Source organism: Phocoena sinus, chromosome 11 (genome assembly GCF_008692025.1).
Source record: "Phocoena sinus isolate mPhoSin1 chromosome 11, mPhoSin1.pri, whole genome shotgun sequence".
Lineage (NCBI taxonomy): Eukaryota > Metazoa > Chordata > Mammalia > Artiodactyla > Phocoenidae > Phocoena > Phocoena sinus.
Window position 1 is genome coordinate 6,826,715 of NC_045773.1, and position 21,097 is coordinate 6,847,811.

A 21,097-nucleotide genomic window follows, 5' to 3' on the forward strand; every position below is an offset into this window, starting at 1 on the left:
CTTTCTTTAAAGTCTCAAAAGCATTGGTAGTAGCCCAAAAGAGCATAAGGACTCCTTCTCTTACTTCAGTCCTCAGTGGTAGCAGCTTTTGATCCTGTGCTTTAGCTTTCACATTTCTATTTTAGATATTCAAACAACATGTTTAAATGGTTTAACTCATTCTTCTCAACACTTGGAGAACACTTTGACCTCTTATCTCCCCTTTAAAATGGTTTCAGATATGAATTCAGGAGGCTATAATGGAAGGGAACTTTCAACTCTATAACATATGCTACAAACAACTCCAGATACTCAAGTTGTGATTAAAATATTGAGTGATTATAATATCGTGTGGGTTTTTTTTTTTTTTTCTGGCCCTCACAGAATTCACATAAGCACAGGAGCTTTTTTGGAGGGAATGGAGATGGGCATAGAAGTATCTGATTATAAAATCAAGCAGGGAAAATTCTGCACTCTCTACCATCAATGCCACTCTGGTACCTTTTACAGACATACCTCTGTTCCTTTGCTCTTGGAGACCTGGGATGACGTATCATCCTCACTCTCATCTGCTGTGCTCTCCTGGGAATTCTGGGATGTAATCTCTTCACCCTGAATGTGAATGGGCCAGGACAAACAGTGGGTTATAATGATCACATATGGGGTCTCAAGGGGAGAAAGGCTTAGTTTATAGACAAGGCAAAGAAAGATATTCAGTCATTCAAATATGGTCAAACACGGACAGCAACCTGTGATCCAGCATCTAGAGAAGTGATAATCAACCCAAGATTTCTAAGATGCTTGTGGCTCTGATACAATATGTAGTTTTAAAGGTTCATCTTTGTATTCTAATATCATACTAGTTTTACAAGGCCAGACTGTATTGGTGACTCTTTCAGGTAATGCTGAATATGGTTCTAAAGTTTCCCAAATACCTTAAGGTATGTGAGCATGAACACCAACACACTAATCACAAATGGCCATGTAGAGGCTAAAGGATGGTATACTAAAATGGTTTAAGAACATCAAATCTGGATCAGGACTGTTTGGACTCAAACCCTTGCTCCACTCACTTATGGCTGAATGATAAGTTATTTAACTTTGCTGAGCTTCAATTTTCTCATGGAAGCAAGAGATTGAAGTGAAGAAAGGAGGCTAATTCTCTGGGGAGCTATTCTTTTCATACATAAGATTTTTTCTTTTCTTTTCTTTTTTTTTTTTTTTTTGCGGTACGCGGGCCTCTCACTGTTGTGGCCTCTCCCGCTGCAGAGCACAGGCTCTGGACGTGCAGGCTCAGTGGCCATGGCTCCACGGCATGTGGGATCCGCCTGGACTGGGGCACGAACCCGTGTCCGCTGCATCGGCAGGCAGACTCTCAACCACTGCGCCACCAGGGAAGCCCAGATTTTTTTTTTTTTTTTGTCATATATAAGATTTTAAGACTCAGATGTTGTAAGCATGAACGAGGAGGGCTTGCACTGTATTTGAAAAATGCTATAACTCCAAAGTAGTAGTATAAGCAAAACAAGATTTCAGCCAGTCAGTCAGACAATGGAAAGAACTAAGCAATGCTCATTTGTTAAAATTAGCCAGAGGATAATTTCAGGAACAAGACAGACTGGTTTTAGGGGAAAAAACCCAAAATAACTAAACAGTTTTTCCACATACAAAAATATTCTAAATCTACCCACATTAGGGCTTAAAGGTATCCCTCTAGCTATGGAAAGAGGTTTTCCTGATCTGCTCCTCTATGTCTGAGGCCTTGTTGATATCAGTGGTATGTTTTGGTGCCTTCGCTGCCTGGGATGAGGAGTGCAACCTGCAACCAGGGCCCAAAGGCAATGTACCCTAACGTTAAGAGCTAAACAGTCACAGATTTGAGAAAAGCAGTTTTGAGTATTGAGAGAGTGGGGCTTAGGTGACCTTCCTTAGATACTTTCCAATGTTCTCACAAAAAAAGGAAGTAGGAGATTACTACTGGCGGGCTCCCAAGCTTACCTGCAAGTCCCGGTTTTTGAGATTGCCCAGCCAAAAAGCCTCTCGGCAATTGTTGAGGATGAGCATGGCTTTCACTCTGCAAACTAACAGCTCCAGGGTCTTTTTGAGCAAAGGCACATGCTTGGTGAGTTTCGTGTCCTGGTGAATCTGAATGGAAACAAATGCATCCAACTCATCTGGGTTTATCATCATGCTTTCACATTTCCTATACAGAAACTTTTGAATTCCTGACACCTTGAACACTGAACAAGACCATATGCCCTGCCAGTACAGGCCAGAGACATGTTCCATCAAAGAGCAGTAGTCCGGCAGAGTATTCCGAAGAGAATGGCAGCTGTCCTTCAAGCTAAAAGAGCCTAGAAGACATACCACCAACACCTCACGGCTCCTCTTCATAACCTCTTACTGATCAATTATCAATGAATTTATGTAAAATATTCTTGAATGTATATTCTACTGATATTAAACAACAGAGAGTATCCCTGTTTAGCTGAGGGAGTCTTTATAAAATTCCACTGTTCAGCATCTTAAAAAGTTAGAACCAGGGGAGGAAATGAACAACAGGAACTGGGCTTGCCAGACTGCAGCACTCCATGGTTCTGTTCCTTCAGACAAAAAATGACTGGCTCAACTCCAGGCTTCAAGTGGAAAAGTCCTTTAATGCTAAAATGTTCTCACAAGAGACAGATGTGTTCCTTGACAAGTAAGTAGTACAGCTGAAAAGCTCTAAAAACAGCTGCTTTTAGAACTACCTCTTGTCTCCAGCAGAGTCATCACTTACATAATATTCCTCCTGCCCAGAGTACTTTGTAGCAGTTACACATTCACCAACATTCTCTCACCAAAGAAGCGCTCCTGGAGGAAACAGGGCTGTGGAGTTTGAGTCAAATTTCAGATGCAGAAATTCCCCTCTAGATGATTACCCAATCTCTGCCAGCAACTGAGGATTTGACCACTCTGAATAAACTGCCTTTGGACAGACATAGTCCCAGAAATAAAGGCTCAAGAGGGGTAAAAAAGGAAGGCGGCACTGGAGCCCACGGATCTCCAAAATCACAACCACAGATTAAACCAACAGGTGGGTTGGTGGTGTGACCCGCTTTCCATCTTACCTTGGAATGCCCACACAGGTGATGAAGCAGCCTTGTATTCAACTGGAAGGTTTCCAGTAAACTCAGAACATCTTCCTATAACCAACAACATTCGTTAAGTGCCATATGAAACGTTCTCATTTCATTTTATATGCAAGATATTCTTGCAACCAAGGGTTCCAAAGAGAATCAAGCCTGCGGGTTCCAGCTGTATATGGATAATCATCTCTTCTTTTTTTAAAATTGAGGTATAGTTGATTTACAATATGTTTCAGGTGTACAACATAGTGATTCACAATTTTTCAAGATTATGCTAGACAATTATCTTAATTTGGCCCTCAAATAGGAGGAGGAGTGATCACTGGCTATCCTCCCCTTTATCTTTCTGAGTTATGAGGGACCAACCAAATACTGTGAGAGTGTTTTGCAAAGTTCAACTTGCTAAGTATGTGTAAGAAGTAATCATCTCTGTTTCTGTTCTTTTTATTTTTAAATTAAAATTTTTGGCTGCACTGTGGGGCACGCGGGACCTTAGTTCCCCGACCAGGGATGGAACCCGCACCCCCTACAGTGGAAGCGCTAAGTCTTCACCACTGGACTGCCAGGGGAGTCCCTGTTTCTATTCTTATTTCACTACTCTAGTCTTGGATCCCACTTGGGTAAAAAGCTCTCAAGACTCCGTTATAACAAGAGTTTAAGACACAAATGAGGTTTTTTCGTTCGTTTGTTTTGTTTTTAAATTCCTAAGACCAGACTTAGAGAAGCACACAGGAATAAGCAAATGACACACTAATATGTGAGGTCCTGGGACTGCAGTAGCACAATAAAATCAAGCTAAAAAGAACAACCATCCTCAAGTCTGGAGGAGAAGTAGGAAGGCGGACGTACTATGGAACATTCAGTCCTACATGGGCATCTCTGGGGATAGGTGAAGTGACCAGAAGTACCTAAGCAGATCTGTGGCCCAGAACCTGGGCAAGGGGACCACCCCCATGCCAGCCCAGGAATCGCCGTGGACATATCTTCTGAACAACTATACAGGGCATATTTTTGCTCTCTGTTCTCAGTTCTTACCCGATGTTTTCTAAAACTGAAGTCTAGGAGAGGCATACACTGCTTCAGAAATGCTTCCACAAAGAGACGCCCGTACTGCAGAAGAGAAGAGACACACTGCTGATGACCTCTGGCTGAGGTCTTTTACCTGAAAGGCCCCTGCCTAAGGCAGCATAACATTTATGCATAACGTTTAAGCAAATGACACACTAATATGTGAGGTCCTGGGACTGCAGTAGTCCCAGGACTTATTTTTATATATAAAAAATAAATTGGAAAGGGTCCAAAAGGTTAATTTGGAGAATGTAGCTTAATGCAAAAGCTAAATGGGCCTGCTAACTAAGCCCCAGAATTAGGCAGACTTACCTACCCCAGACACAGTCAATGCACAGGGGTGTTGCCCAGCTTGAGAATGAGGGCACAGAGGAACAGAGGGGAACCCCAGCTCCCTGAGGACACCTTACTCTCAAGAGGAAAGAACTGGGTAGAGCTGAGAAAGCACATGACCACTTGCCCAATTTACCAATCAGGTAAATGACTCCCCCCTTCTCACCCATCTCCCATAATGGCACCAGGGTGGAGTGAGTAAAGAGGAAGAGAGAAGCCAGGCGATAATGAGAATGGGGCACCATCCACAAGAAGGAACTGTCAAGAGTGGGCCTAGAAGCATTCTCCCTATAGTGTTCTTTAGCTCTTAAGCTATCAAAGATTTGATGGGTTTACCATCAAATCTAGGGCTAATCTGGGATATCCCCCGGCAGAGGAGTTCAGCAGATACCAGAACACCAGCTCCCACATTGATAAGGCCATACATGGGCTTTAAAAAGAGCAATCACCCACTCCTCCTTCCTTTCTATTGCCTGGGAAGGAATGGCAGGGAGTGACTACTGCTCCTGAAGCCACTAATCCTATTTCTAAGACTAAGTTTTCAAACTCATAGTAAAATTGGTTTCTCTTGTCATCCAACTAGTACGGGAAAACATATCCATGGTCTTTTCTAGACTACCTGATAGCACAGATTCTGGAGACTGGCTTTTGGGCAAGGTATTAAGCAATTCCACTCAGTTAACTCACAGGAAGAATAAACACTAAAGAGGGCCGGTCTCACCTTCAAACATACATGCAGAACAGGACGGCTATCAAACACCTGGAGAGATGAAGGACAAGAAACCAAAGCTGAAGGCTGCTCCTCTGAGCACCCCAGCCTCCTCCCCACCATGCAAAGCACAGCTCTGAGTGTTGCAGAGACGTCTAAAATGAAGAAGGCAGGCCAACATGTCAACAAGTCAATTACAAAGCAGAACGAAGGAATCCCTGTAACTGAAGTTCAAGAAAAGGAAGAGGGGAGCTGAGAGGAACAAGGAATTGATTCCAACTGGGAATGTTAAGAAGATGGCATTGCAGAGGCCCCAAACCTTGATCTGAAGCCTGAAGAAAGAGTAGATGAGGCAGAAAGGAGAGAGAGCAACATTCTAAGCTGGAGGAACAGTCTGAGCAAAATCATGGAGTGGGGGAGAGCACAGAGTATGTGTGAGGGATAAAGAAGGCACTCAGGTGGGAAGAGGGACACAGTGGGGAATGTGCTCAGACCCACGGCGGGGTGGTGGTGGCGATGACACGGGGAAGGACCCATTAAATACTAAGTGCTGTGGCATAGATGGGAAGGAGGAAGGCAGAGAAGGAAAAGACACTGCTCAGGAAGAGGGGAAGGGGTTATCCAGGGTGGGTGGGGCATATGGAGGAAGATGGGGGAAGCAGGTCCCCAAGGGAGGCTGGGGAGAGTCCAGTTTGGAAGCCAGGCCCCTTGGTGGTTCCTGCAATTAGCCAGTGAGATGAGATAAGGAGCTTTCATGCTCACCTTTATCAGGTTGATGAGGATACTGAAGTCTCGAACAGCCATGTTCCAGTAGAGGAGCTTCTCTTCATGAATCTAGAGGCAGCCAAATATACACACACCTCTGAATCACAGCCAAATACTTCTCTTACTGTACTCCTACTAATATATGGTTCTTGAACTACACAGTTATACAGAGATTTAAGCCAATTATCCTCCTACAGAGATGTGGCAACCAGTGCACCCACAAGATGGTTCTGAGGCCTGCATGTATGTGGTAACATTAGGGTATCTTATAGAGACTTTCTAATAAGAGGACCTCTCTTCAATAATTTCCAAGTAGGAAAAAGCCTCTGCAACATACCTCTGGGCCATCAGCTCCCTGTGGCTTCTCTGATTCCCTAGGCAAGCCCTATCTCCCAGCAGGCTAGCTCGGTTCTGGTTAGCAGGCTACCAAGGCCCAGGCTACCACAGCATCTCAAACAGGCTTGCTCACCTCATGCCAGATCACAAGTTGCAGCCCGGTATATGAGGCTGCAACCAAAGATATTTTTTTCCAGACTAGGTCTATGGAGTCCCAAGTCCCCTAGGAAGTAGCCAGGGAAAACAGAGCCCAATCCTCACTTCCAACCAGAGGGAAAGGAAATTAAACCAGAAGCTCTTTGAAAAAAAAATCCTGGATCTTAGTTACTCGAAGGAAATAGCTTAGGAGAAAATTCTGGACCCAAGGAGTAGAAGAATCAGCAGCTTCCAAGTAATCCAGAGTCTACTTCTTGGGGTGGGAATATCTGACTTACCTGCTCCGAGTCTGCTGCTGTTCCAGCCTGAAGACCTTTCACTGTCTTCTCTAGTTCAGCCATCATCACACGGAAGAAAATGACAAACGTGTGCCTAGAAGAGAAAAGGATGATGCCCACACAATGATGCACTGCTCAGAAACAAAGTCCTGGGAAGAAGCCAGGGAACCAAAAGTTATTTCCCTCCCCACCTCTCTGAATGTCCTTTCACTAGGGTCCACCCTAAGAGGACGTGAGAGTGGGAAGGATTTAGAAATGAGCCGAGAAGATGGCCTGTGAAATCAGAGGATTAACTTCATGAAGGGTGAGTGTAGTGGTAAAGAGCAGGAAAGTAGTGGTGAGAAGATCTGAGTTTAAGTTCCTAGTTCCATATTTACTTTATTGCCTGTATCAATTGAGCAAGCCCCCTAACACTCATTTTTCTCATCAGTGAAACAGGGGTAACGATACCTACCTCACAGATTCATCAAAAGGATCAAATGAGATAAACGATGTAAGAGTGTGTTATAAACTGTGAAGACCATACAAGTGTCAGATAACCACTGATATTATGAGACACAAAACCCATTAAGTGAGACATATATGGTTAAATACAACAATCACTGTATCCTTCTAAAGATGGCTAAAATACTGGAAAAGTAATTTCACATTTAAAGGATGAAAGCACTGACAGAAGTCTGGTGATTAAATATCCAATGCCGCTGAAGACTGTAACTACTGAAAATTCATTCCTCAGTAAGGTCCTTTCACGTGGGCTGGCTAAGAGCTGCTTGGAGAGAATGCACAGCAGACACTGTGTGTGTTGAACGAATGATTGTACCTACCCTCTGTATCAGAACTAGATGAAGAGTAAGGTAGTTATTTGGAAACTACATACATTAGACAGTGTGATTCTAACTTAGGGAGAGAAGAGGAGAGTACTCCCTTACCTGGTCAGTGTAGGGAATGTGGAGGAAGATGCCTCTTTAGGAGAGTTGATCAGTTCCGGGACACCAACACCAGCGATCTCCTCTATGGCCTTCAGAACACTGTCTGTGTGCTCCAGGTAGATGCTGCATTGACAGCCATAGGAGTATGAATGCATGTTACAGAATTCCTAAATCAAGATTTCTTTCTTGAGACATTACCAGGTACTAAGCTTTAAAACAACTATTAGCATTTATTTTACTTTTTTTTTTTCTTTTTTGGCTGCACCACGTGGCTTGTGGGATCTTAGCTCCCCAACCAGGGACTGAACCTGGGGCCATAGCAGTGAAAGCGCCAAGTCTTAACCACTGGACCGCCAGGGAACTCCCAATACTTATTTTTAATAAGGATTCCAAATACTTGTCAGGAGGTAAAGGAAATGATGTCTCAGTTGGAAATACAGTTAGACACCTTGAAAGTGATGGCTGTGTCTTGGATATGGTAGGCAATAACAAATATCTGACTCATTGGTTAACAAGGCAGGATACAACAGCAGACTCCCCCACTTCCTCTATGATTTGATTTAATAAAGAACTAGCTGACAGTATAAAACAGAACAAGAAGATCTGACAATCCACATATTCCAAATTACGTTAATTTCAAACCTACTTCACTGCTTCCAAGTTACCCCTAACCAAGGTAATTTCTCAGTTTTTGACCAGACAAGGGATCTGAACAGTGGCAAAATGGAAGGCTATTTGGCTTGTGGACAGAAACTGAGCCTCTCACCTAAGCAAAGCCTGGAGCTGGTCATTAGGAATGCCGCTCTTCTCTTTCTCCGCACTTGGCCACACCCGGAAAAGGAACTGTCTGGCCAGGGAAGCTGTTGGAGAAACAAGGCAAAGATATCTCATTCATGGAAAATGAACTTCACTCTTGTTTTGCAGGCTTTTGAGGATGATTACTGACCAAAGGGATTATTCTTTTATATTTACTATGACGTTCCTGGGCTAACAGACAACTTGAAAAAAAGCTGTCATGAATTCCTGCTCTACTGGTTCTTCTACCAGAAATAAACCCATTTCTCTAAGACTCAACATGTCCCACCCTCTTACTCTGTCTTGACACAAACGTGAACCACACAGACACACAGAGAAAAGGAATGCTGCTGGTCAGTGGGAAGTCCATCTCAGCTCCTCCTTGGCAGGCCAACAAGCAGTGGCTGCTTCCTAGATCCATACCAAACCCTCCCCTTTTAAACAACAGGGAATAATAAAGGTTTGTTTTGCATGTTCTCCTTGCTTTCTGTCTGTGCTGCCAATTAAGTTGTATCAGTGAGATGCATTCCAAGAGCTATGTCAAAAGATAGTTAAAGAGAAAGATCAGGGGGACTTCCCTGGTGGTCCAGCGATTAAGAATCCGTCTTGGGGCTTCCCTGGTGGCACAGTGGTTGAGAGTCTGCCTGCTGATGCAGGGGACACGGGTTCGTGCCCCGGTCCGGGAAGATCCCACATGCCGTGGAGCGGCTGGGCCCGTGAGCCATGGCCGCTGAGCCTGCACTCCGCAACGGGAGAGGCCACAACAGTGAGAGGCCCGCGTACCGCAAAAAAAAAAAAAAAAAAAAAAAAAAAGAATCCATCTTGCAATGCAGAGGACGCCGGTTTGATCTCTGGTCGGGGAACTAAGATCCCACATGCCACGGGGCACCTAAGCCCGCACACCACAACTAGAGAAAAGCCCTCGCGCCACAACTAGAGAGAAGCCCGCGTGCTGCAACGAAAGATGCTGCGTGCCACAACTAAGACCCGATGCAGCCAAAAATAAATAAATAAAAATTTTAAAAAAATAAAAGGAGGAAAGAAAGAAAGAAAAAGATCAGGGATGGGGCCAAACCTTTCTTTACACTTAATTCTTATTTCTCCTCTCTCTCCCATTTTATTAACTTCATGGTTTATGTCTTTCAGTCAAATGTCTCAGATACTTAAGGGGAAAAAAAAAAAAAAGGACATAAACAAAAGCCAAACAAAATCTAGCCAACTGAACTAACCACACTCAGTCCAGTCAATGTCAGCAGAGATCAGACATAGCTCCTTCTGGAAAAATGTCCTTCTTGGTATAGCAAGAGAGCACATCCAGAGTTATGGACAGATTTGCTTATAAAATTTACAAGGTCCTAGGAAGCCCTAAGTTTACAAGTCTATTCATGAAAGAAAAAAGAGGATATGGCCCATCACCAATTTTTCCTTTGTTCTGAGTAGGAGCTGTAGATTTCTCCAAAATGACCATCAAAAGTCTGATGAGATAAAGAGCACACTGGAAACTGGGAATGCTGAGATGGAAATTCTGCAAGTAATGGAAGCTCTGGCTGTAAGGAGACAAGAAAAGAAATAAAAAACAACACCACAAGTATTACAGATGTGTCTAAATCCATGAGTTATCCAAGTCCGCTTAAACGCTTGATGGTCTAATCAGAATCCTCCTCATTTGCAGGGGCTTTAGTAGAACCTTCTTTCAAGACCTTACAGAGACTATAACTTTGTATAAAGAAAGTTAGGGCATGGAGGCCAGAGCTCAGCGGATGGAATGCTGGCCTTGAAGAGGTCATGTAAGCCAAGATACCCAAATGCTAGCATAGGCCATGCTGACTACATTATTCTCAGTGTAGAATAAATTGCTTGCTCTTTAAGGCATTATGCAACACACTGAGAATAATGTTTAAATTCTGGGTTCGTAGGGACAAAGTGAAAGGAAATGATAAGGCAGAGAAAGCAGAGCTTCTAATAAATGTACCATAAATGGCTAGCTTTCAATGCTCTGAAGTAATGGTAGATGTGAGTCACAATTAATCCAAAACTGTAGGTGAAAGAAAACTAGAGTCAACTCCTGATTGATTGGTGGAAAGGAATTCAAACAAATTTAAAAGTACTGTATTGAAAATGAAATAAGGCTCTATAGGCAGGAATGACAAGCATTGACTGTGGACCCAGTGATGGCCTAGGCTATCAGGGGAGGTAAGGGAAAGACCAAGGTGCTCTGGTTGAAGCTGGGGTAGAGGCTGGAAGCTGTGCCCCTTAGAGCTCCTTCTCACCTCCTGTGCCCTCGGCCTAGGCTCCTTTTCTTCCAAGATGAGGGAAATGGACAGGTAATCAGTGGTAACTAACTGCTACCTAATTACCCAACCCTACTAGGAGACAGAGTAGGTCCCTGGATAATCAAGAGTTGACTACAGATGGCCAGTGCTTTCATCAACATTACCTGAAAAGGCGAACTTTACAGGATGAAGGGTGCATAAAGATTTAGCTTGATTAATTCAACAGTTTCTAATGCTTCAGGATATATCTGAATACACACATGAGAAAGCTCACATAAATGAGGAATAGTCACTGAAAATACCAAGCTATCTCCAAGAAATCTTGCCAATCTTATTCCTAGGAGTTTCTTGGGACAACACTCAGGGATATGTGGTCTGACCCACCTAAGCAGCTCCTCCAAAGCTTGGTCAGGCTCTCCTGGCTTCAGTCGGTTAGCAAGGACCTCAAGGGCTGAGTACAGTAAATTAGTATTTTCAGGTTGAAAAAATCCGTTCCTAAGGGAAAGTCAAGGAAAGGTAGTTTAGCTCAGTTTCAGGAAGATGACGTGGACAGCAGTTGAGGATCCTGGCCTCCAGTGTGTACCATCGATAAAACAAGAAAAACGAGAACTGAAGTACTGAAAGTACTCAAGTGCGAAATTCAGTCACTGCCGTATCGGACTAGAAGTTGAAGTGTATCTGAAAAAGTCTTTCCTTAAGGACCTAACAGTCCTCCTAGGATTATTTTCAAGGCAAACAAAGCTCTCCTTCAATCTTTATATTTTAGAGATAACTATCAGTCTTCTCCAAAAAAACAGGAATAACTCTGTGAAATTCCTTAAATCCATGTCTAATCCATAGTAGATGTTCAGCAAAGAACTTATTCCTTCTTCTGTATTAAGTCAAGTCTTGACAATTCTATCTTCAGATTATCTTTCCTGTTGTCCCTTCCTTTCCAAGCCAAGGCCATCACTCTAGGCCAGGCCCTTATCATCATCCCATGCACAGATCATGTCAACATCTTTTGACTAGTCTTTTTGATTGCCTTTCCAATCCCTTTGTCCTGCATGCTGCTGCCAAAAGGATTTTCGTAAAACACTGCTTTCACTATATCATGGCTGTGATCATAAAACTCCAAAATTGCTTCCCTGGACAACATTCAAATTCTTCTGCCTGACCTTCAAGGCCCAGCACAATCTGACCCTCTCGATCTTTCACTCCTCTAGAAACATTTCCACATCACCAGTGGTAGCCTCTTTTCCTTGCCACAAATGAATTCTGAGGGCCTCTTATGGGCTGCAGGTTTTTCAGGGGGGGAAGTGGGGGGTGGGGATGGCTTTATTAAAGTGTAATTGACATACAATAAAATGCATGTATTTAAAATGCTGAATTTGATCAGCTGACTTATATATAAACCCATGAAACCACCACGGCACTGAAAATAATAAACATATCTATTACCCCCAAAAGTTTCCTCATATTCCTTTGTAATCTATCCCTCCTTCCATCCTCCCACCCAATGCGAGGCAACCACTGAACTGTTTTCTGTCACTACAAAATTACATGCTTCTTCTAGAATTTTATATAAATAGAATCAAATACTACATACTCTTACGGTCTTGGTTTTTCTTCACTATAATTCTTTTCTCATCCATGTTGTTGCAATGTAGTATTCTGCCACATCAACATACCACAATTTGTTTATCTGTTAACTATTCGATGGACATTTGAATTGTTTCCAATTTGGGGCTATTACAAATACAGCTGTAATAAACATTCATTCACAAGCCTTTGTGTAGACACATGTTTTCATTTCTCTCGGATAAATACTAGGAATGAAATGGCTGGGTTGTATGGTAGGTGCATATCTAACTTTTTAAGGAACTGCCAAACAGTTTTCAAAAGTGGGTGTACCATACCATTGTACAGCTGCACCAGCAGCATGTGAGAGCTCCAGTTACTCTACATCCTCGCCAGCACTTGGCGAGGTAAATCTTTTTAATTTAGCCATTCTATGATTTTTACTTGCATTTCCTTAACAACTAATACTGCTGAATATCTTCACATGTGTTTATTTGCCATCCATTTATCTCCTTGTTTCAGCATCTGTTCAAATCCTTTGTCAGGCACTGTTTTTAAGTACTGAGGATATGACAATGGCTGGTCTCTGCCTTCATGGAGCTCACAGTCCAGCAGGGAAGACAGATCAACAAGTAATTATAATAAAATGTGATATTATTATAATAAAATGTGATACTCTTTATCGTAAGAGTATTAGGAAAGAAGTGGGGATAAGAGAGGCAGAATAGAGACTTACCTGGCCTAGGGGTCAAGGAAGATGCCCCTGAGGAAGTACAGTTTAAATCCAGATCTCAGGGATGAGTTAGAAAAGACTGGGGATCAAGGAGGGTGAGGATCCTGGTTAAGGATGGGTTTGTGTGGAGCCTTCCAGATAAAAGCTATACAGGGTGCTGAAATTAATTCAGTACAGCTGGAGGGCAGAGTGCAAGACAGTGAGTAGAATAGCAGGAGTCAGATAATAAAAGGCCTTAGAAGCTGGGTAAAAGAGTTTGAACTCAAGAGAAATCTAACGGCAATCAGAAGCCAAAGTTGCGCTAGGATAAGATCGGGTTGGTGTTGGCAAGATCGCTTTAACTGCTGTGTGAAGAAGGGACCAAAAGAGGACAGCTGGAGGCAGACAGACCAACTGTGAAACTAATCCAGTCCTGGTGACAGACGACAGAAGTCTGGAAGCAGTGGAGGAGGAGAGGACAGGTGGGCATTTAGGTGTTATCTAGAAGACAAACTCAGCAGGATTCTGTGATCAGATGTGGGAGAGAGAAAGGGTAGACAGTAGAGGAAGGAACAAAGAATAACTCCTGGTTTCTGGCTCAACAACTGGTGGCGCCATCTATCTAGCCAGGGAAAGCTGAAGGAGAGGTGGGAAGGAAGAAACACTTGTTTTGGATGGGATGAGTCTGAGGTGTCAATGACATATCTATAACGGGGTGCTGAGTAGGTAGTTGGAGATAAATGCCTGTAGCTCAGAAGTTAAATTTTAGCACGAATTTAAGCTTGGGTGAGACTGCCCAGGAAGCCTGTATAATAAGAACAGAGAGGCCAGGACCCAGCCCTGAGGAACAAAAGCATTTAAAGGACACACCTCCCTCGTTTCTACTTTTGTCCATGCCATGCTTTCCAGTTTCTTCCTTTACCTCCCAAAAAGCCATCTACCCTCCAAGGGCCCCGTGAAGTCCCATGATTTCATGAAGGCACCCCTAAACACCCCAGCTTACACAGCCTTCAGCATTTTACCTCATAATCTGGAATTTATCTACAACTTGTTTAATAACAACTTCTTAACTGACAGTCTCTCTGTTGCTATTAGGGAAAGGTTGCCACAGCAAACTCACTAAGAATCAGATGGCCAGATCTGTTACAGGTTAGCCAAGAGCAAGTCATCTGATTTTCAGATGAGTTAATAATAGTGACTCCGTAAGACACAGAGCGTGCAAGACCAAATGAAATTATGCAGACAAACCACTACAGAAAGAATAAGCATCATATTTACATAAAATGTTGGAGCCCTTTCCTCCTTTTCTATACCTCAGTGCCTTGGTGACTGTCAAATAGAAGCAAGGACATACGTGATTATCTCTACCTACTGTACTTGCCACATACTCACCAAGCAAAAAGTCCATGTAAAATCTGCAGTAGCCTCTGATAGCAGGAAGACATTATGTGGTACTCCTGACCTTTAATTCCTGGTCCATCAACTACACCATGATTCTTAGCAGTTAAGCACTACAAGGGAAAAATGCTTTTAAGACTATTGCTTCAGCAATTGCCCTCATTCTCCTTCAATATTTCTCAGCCAAAAATGAAATCTCTTGTTCATTAAGTGATTTCTAAGTCTCTATAATGATAAGATGGGCTTCTGACCTGAAAATAGTCGTGAATGTTCTCCAGATGGTTACACATGGGGCTCAGCAGTTGAACAACACGATGAGCGATTTCTGAGGCAGATCTCTGGTGGAGATGTGAGAATCCAATATTCCGGTTTCCTTTGCTCTACAATAAATTCAGAGTTACGAGGGAAGGAACTGTTGGATAGCTTCTCTGAAACTAAGAGTTTATTATAGAGTTTAATCAAACCTTGTGCTACTGGGTAGAATGGACAGAAGAAATTAGGGATATATTTTGACAGAGGGAACTCACTCAATCTTCAAATAACCAAGAGATTGGCTTTTAGAGAGTACAGACAGTGTTTGAGAAGTATAGACCCAAAATTACTAATGAGATAAAACTCACACGAAAATAGAAATCATTTAGGCTGATAAGAATGTACAGCAAATACTAAGTATAAGAAGAAAGGATCAAGTAACTGGATATACTAATTTTAAACGTTTACACCTAAAACCTACACATTTTGTTGTTTGTGTCATCCCACTGCTTCCCCAGAGGCTACGTGCATTGGTCCATTAGATACACACTCGAGATTCTGGACTTCTCTAGACAGCTGACTACTATGCTGAGGTTTGGGCAAGGGCTTAGTTTGGGAGGGTGTTAAAACCAAAACCCAAGCAAAGAACAGGATTCAGGAATGCTCAGAGCATTTAGAAATACATTTTCTGTTTTGGGTGCCTTTTCTGTTTTCTCTGTTTCAGAGTTCCTTTCTAAAGCAAGATGAACGTGGGCTGGCAATGGGGCTACCACCATGCTACCCAAAAACAATACCAGAGAAAGTGACAACTTACTCACTACTAAGACCTCCTTGTTTCCAAATCCAGAGGCCAGGGCCTGTGCTCCTGCCTGTACTAACCTTGAGGAAGGGGACTCTCCTGGTCACAGAAGGTGTTAGCATGTTCTCCAGCTTCTGGGCGAGATCTTCCAGCAAGAAAAGCAGCTCAGGGGGCTGAAGCTGCACAACTTCTGTAGCCTATCACAAGGAGGAAGGAAAGAGTAATTCCCAGCATGTCCTAGCCATCTTTCTGGGGGACACATTTCATGTTTACTCTTTACAATGGGTGAAGAATCTGACCACTACCAAGAAAGGGGGAAATTCTGCCCCACCTCATATAAATGGCTGTAGTGCTCTGTCAACAAATCAAAAAGTCATGTACTTCTTAAGTAAAACAAAATTTAAAATTATTAAATGGGAATGAGGCAGTATAGTTTTAGAAGACACACTTTTGCTCTAGAAATAAATGCCTCTGGTGTATCCTTCCACCTATGGACCCGTGATGCATTTCCAAAGTACCTTGGGATAAAAAAAATGACTAATTAAAGGGAATTTTGCTTTTCTCTGTTCATTAAGTAATTCTTTCATATTTTCTTTCACCTAATGTTTTGCTACTATTAAGTCTGGGCAGGATCCTTATAACTATATTACACTACCATAAGTAGAATGGGTCAAGCAGTCTCACTTCAGACTTTTCACTCAACATACAGCTATGGAGAATCTCCAAGTACAGGCTGACGCAGAAAGACTGAAAAAAAAAAAAAACCCTCTATTTTGAAGGAGCTTACATTCTTGAAAAATCTATGGTAAAAATCCATGCATTTTCTCAAAAAAATTTTTTTAACCTGGAAAAACTCTACTCTCTGGTGAAATCCCATACCAAAAGGTACCTTCTCTGTATAAATGTCTTCTACTTCCAACTTCATTATAAATACCATTCTCTCCTCAGTTTCACTGGTACTTGGTTCAGACCATCAATATAGCATGTACTGCTACTTGACTCCTTCCTTTATTAGATTATAAGCTATCTGAAGGCAAGCATCATGCTTATGTAATACTGAATTGCCAATATCTAGATTTGCATCAAAAACAAAAAAGGCCTCAACAAACATCTCATGGATACTGAATAAATGTCGCGAAAAAGTGAAAAGAGCATTGTGTAACTATAAATCACAACAGTGTTGCTCCACAAAAGTAATCTAAATAGGTTATTATTAGTAACGTAAAGTAAGGATCACATCATTAGCATGATCTTTTGTAATACCTAATGTACTATAAGAAAAACTTAGATTTATAAACATCAAGATGATGAGGATGATTATTCATCCACACTTGCACATATAAAGGCTTTGGAAGCCAGAGTCCAACTTCTCCCAGGGTCATGGTTTTCTTTTGGAAATAGGAATAGAGCTGAGGAACTTTCTGAAATAAGATTAAGTTCTGGGATCTCAGCTCTGTCACTTACTTCAGTGTGCATTTCAGTATCTAAGATGAACTTGGCCACGAGCCCACAATGCAGAATAGAGAAGACCTCAAGGTCCAGTTCTCGGAAAAAAGCGTGGTAATTCTGTAATGATACTGATGTCTTTTCTTCTTTCCCTCTGAACTCCTGGGAGGAAAGTACCAGAAACCAATAGAATAAGGCTTCTATATTGATCTAACTTTAAATGACGATTTCAAACTGCAACTGTGCATTTATTTTATGTAAAAAGTTACAGTTCATCACATCCTTTTACCAACTTCCTTTTACCAAAGTCCCTAAATATTCCTGAAACAGATCACGTATTGTAATATTGGGATATAGGTCACACATCGATACTCAGTTGGTTTCCACTTAGGGATGAATATAGACAAATCAAGGCACTATGGTGTGGTACAGAAAACTATGAGCTTAGGGGCCAGAAAGATTTGGCTTCAAATCCTTGCTCAAGCACTTATTAACTGTGTAACTTTACACAAGTCACCTATCCTCTCTGGATCTTAGTTTCCTCATCTATTAAATGTAAATATCAATACTAAGCTTGAGTTTTCAGGTAGAGGAGTTACACATAAATTCTCAATAAACAGTACCTAAAAACCAGAAATAATTGGGATCCATGTGGTCTAGGCAATTTCACAAACCTACCCCTGTGGGTGGTACAATTACAGGAAAAGGACCTACTGTTTATTAAGTATCTGTATTAAGAAATTGTACTAATGGGCTTCCCTGGTGGCGCAGTGGTTGAGAGTCCGCCTGCCAATGCAGGGGACACGGGTTCATGCCCTGGTCCGGGAAGATCCCACATGCCGCGGAGCGGCTGGGCCCGTGAGCCATGGCCGCTGAGCCTGCGCGTCCGGAGCCTGTGCTCCACAGCGGGAGAGGCCACAACAGTGAGAGGCCCGCGTACCGCAAAAAAAAAAAAAAAAAAAAAAAAAAAGAAACTGTACTAAGCATTTCATGTTATCTAAATTCATTGAGAAAGAGATAATCTGGGATCCGAAGAGGAAAGAGGCTAAAAGAAGTATATCTTGAACTACATACAAAGACAGAATTTGCTAATTGCTACAAGAGAGAATTCAAAGTACTCCTGGGGTGCAAAAAAGGGAGTAATATAATCAAGAAAATAATTAGAAAAACAGTGTGTGGTAGTGATAAATGTTTGGAGTCTAACCCAAACTCTGCTATTGAGAGGGTCACTCCAAGGCCTAGGAGAGTTTGTTTGCCTCTCTTTTCCCTAATCCCTCTCTGTAAAATGCATAGCATAATGCTGGCCCTTTGTTAATCTCACCGGGCTGTCACACACCTTCATAGATACCAGTCATTCCAATACCTTTTCCAGCTGGCTCCTATCAGATGGTGCAGGGTCGCATTCTGAATTATCCTCCTTTGAAAGTGGGTCAGGGGAGGATGTTTTGTTGCCATCTGCTTTTCGTTTCCTTCCTCCTTATATTTCAAGAAGAGAAAAGTGACTCAAATAATCAATAATCATGTTTACTAAATATCACTGCCTTTAAGAAACAACCTGCTGAAGACTACCTAGAGACAGGAGGTAATTTTATAACCCTAAATTATAGTTCATTGATAACCATGCCAAAGAAAGGGTTCAATTATATAATCTCTCCAATTACTGATGCCTTGATGTGCATAACCTCTAAGTGAATTCAACATGGCACACAGGGAGACACAGAATAAGAAGAAAAGAGCATACTCACCTACATTTCCTTGTATTCTGATTTTTGCTGAAACAGCAGTACTGGTAGGAGGTGTTACTTCTGAAGTTTCCAAGTCAAAGTTTGCAAGGGGAGGAACATAGTCTGGAGTGACTGAAACAAACAGCAGGAAGCTCAATGTATACCAACCATATACCACTATTAGACTTGAATGCTAATCACCCGATTAGCTAAAAACTAGTTTCCAGAACTGCCAAGCATGGCTGACTGCCTGTAAGATGCATTCAGGTCATCTGACGTTAATCATTTTGGCATAGTAAAATAGCCAAAGATAACTTACAGGAATATCATATTAATTGATTATGATCAAACAACGTAAAACCATTATACCAATATAAAACATCCAAGCAGATAAGAACCAAAAATAAATTAACTTACATTTAAAATCTAAAGATATTAGCAATATTTGGTCACATAGCAGTTTGTTTTACACACAATTATTTAGATGAGAGCCTGAGGGAGGCTCCATGTTTTCCCCAGAGAATCAAGCTAGCACTTTATTTTTATTTATTTATTAATTATTTTTGGCTGCGCCGAGTCTTAGTTGCAGCACACTGGATCTTCGCTGCAGCAAGCGGACCTCCTAGTTGTGTCATGTGGGCTTCTTAGTTGCAGTATGCATGTGAGATCTAGTTCCCTGACCAGGGGTCAAATCTGGGCCCCCTGCATTGGGAGCAGGGAGTCTTACCCACTGGACCGCCAGGGAAGTCCCAAAGCTAGCACTCTAAAATGACAAGTTTTCTTAATGGCCAGAAGGTATTAAGAGGCCTCTCAGCTGTATTCCTGGTTCATAATGATGTTCAAGAAGGCAAAGGGCACTGGAAGTTTGACATCCAAAGAAGCAATGTAATTTACAAAAAGCCCAACCAATGTTTTATATCTTGTATTAAACACCAAGGTTTCCTGGAGATAACAACGGGAGGAAAATGGATGTATTTTTTTTTTTTTTCAACTTTCTTTCTTTCTTTCTTTATTGTTGGCTGTGTCGGGTCTTTGTTGCTGCACGCGGGCTTTCTCTAGTTGCAGTGAGCGGGGGCTACTTTTCGTTGCGGTGCACGGGCTTCTCATTGTGGTGGCTTCCCTTGTTGCTGAGCATGGGCTCTAGGCGTGTGCTTCAGTAGGTGTGGCATGCAGGCTCAGCAGTTGTGGCTCGCGGGCTCTAGAGCACAGGCTCAGTAGTTGTGGCACACGGGCTTAGCTGTTCCGCGGCATGTGGGATCTTCCCGGACCAGGGCTCGAACCCGTGTCCCCTGCGTTGGCAGGCAGATTCTTAACTACTGCACCACCAGGGAAGTCTGATGTACTCATTTTTTAAAATTTTTGTTGAGCAACCATTTTCTTGTCCCACGAGTCGGGGGCAGCTATCGCTGAGTCTGGCTTAAAAGCTAACTCTGCTATCTCCTCACCACTGCCCAGCAGGGCTACAATACAGGACCCTTCCCTCACCTGCCAAGTGCTTTTCCAGGAGTTGCTGCAGCTCTACAATGTGCTTTAACCGGGTGAGCACCTTCACTTTCATCTCGGGTAATGTTTGCCGACAGAAGGCATTTACAACCTGTGGAAGTAAAAATTATATTCTCACACTGTTAACTGCTCAGATTTTAACCTTGTTTGCGTTATTCAGCGAGAGCTAAAAGAGTTGTTTGGTGACAGCATCTGTGAGTCTAGTGAGAAATGTCAAAGTGTTCTCAGCAAGGCGCTGTAAAGAAAAAGCTCTGGGTCAATAGAGGAGATCTAACTTCTAATGCTGGTTCTACTTATTTCTAGTTAAGTAATAAGGTGGAACAACACAATAGCTAGAAAGTATACACTTCGGTGAAACAGATCCTAGTCTGCTACTTACTAGTTGTGTGACCTTGGCCAAGTCTTTAACCTTTCTGAGCTTTTATTTCTTCAGCTATAAAACTGGAATGCAGTCGTATGGATTAAATGTGAATAAAGAAACTAGCCCAGCATTTGGCACATGTGTTTGATAAATTTTAACGACTTTGAACTCTCTGTACCTGCAATTCCATATGTGTAAAACGAGGATAATAATATCCATCCCGCCTACATCATAATATAGTTGTCAGGATAAGAAGAGATATTTCAAGTGAATAAACATTCTCAGAAATAATACGCATGAGAAAGGAAGTGTGATATAGATGTAAGATGTTACCATCATTTTCTGCATTTCATTTTCATTATATTTCATTACGATTGTGCATTTCATTAAGCACAAACATACTGTAAAGGAAAGTGAAAACTATCATTCACTTGATCTCACTAAATCGAAACATTAAGTGCATAGTGATGTAAGGAGGAACAGTATTTTCACAGTGGTGAAGGTGAAGTTATTCCAGGCAGAAGTAGATTACCATGAAAAGGCTTGGAGGTAGTAAAGCATGGGCAACAGTAAGTGAATTCTAAGTATTTTAA

General features: G+C 42.1%; 1 protein-coding gene across 10 annotated transcripts in view; it reads right to left on the minus strand.

The window, feature by feature from the left end:
- FANCD2 (FA complementation group D2) overlaps positions 1 to 21,097 on the minus strand; it is a 60,330-nt gene that overhangs the window by 1,373 nt on the left and 37,860 nt on the right. For all 10 annotated transcript variants that reach the window (XM_032647989.1, XM_032647993.1, XM_032647992.1 and 7 more), the window contains 18 exons: positions 20,126 to 20,234; positions 18,662 to 18,772; positions 18,280 to 18,392; positions 16,935 to 17,078; positions 15,551 to 15,667; positions 14,671 to 14,799; positions 14,414 to 14,532; positions 11,134 to 11,244; positions 9,893 to 10,023; positions 8,448 to 8,541; positions 7,682 to 7,804; positions 6,753 to 6,846; positions 5,980 to 6,051; positions 5,230 to 5,268; positions 4,143 to 4,217; positions 3,090 to 3,164; positions 1,978 to 2,124; positions 496 to 591 (listed from right to left, as the gene is read on the minus strand). In XM_032647989.1, coding sequence (XP_032503880.1) covers positions 496 to 591; positions 1,978 to 2,124; positions 3,090 to 3,164; positions 4,143 to 4,217; positions 5,230 to 5,268; positions 5,980 to 6,051; positions 6,753 to 6,846; positions 7,682 to 7,804; positions 8,448 to 8,541; positions 9,893 to 10,023; positions 11,134 to 11,244; positions 14,414 to 14,532; positions 14,671 to 14,799; positions 15,551 to 15,667; positions 16,935 to 17,078; positions 18,280 to 18,392; positions 18,662 to 18,772; positions 20,126 to 20,234 — 1,899 coding nt within the window. The remainder of the gene's footprint in view (positions 1 to 495; positions 592 to 1,977; positions 2,125 to 3,089; positions 3,165 to 4,142; positions 4,218 to 5,229; positions 5,269 to 5,979; positions 6,052 to 6,752; positions 6,847 to 7,681; positions 7,805 to 8,447; positions 8,542 to 9,892; positions 10,024 to 11,133; positions 11,245 to 14,413; positions 14,533 to 14,670; positions 14,800 to 15,550; positions 15,668 to 16,934; positions 17,079 to 18,279; positions 18,393 to 18,661; positions 18,773 to 20,125; positions 20,235 to 21,097) is intronic.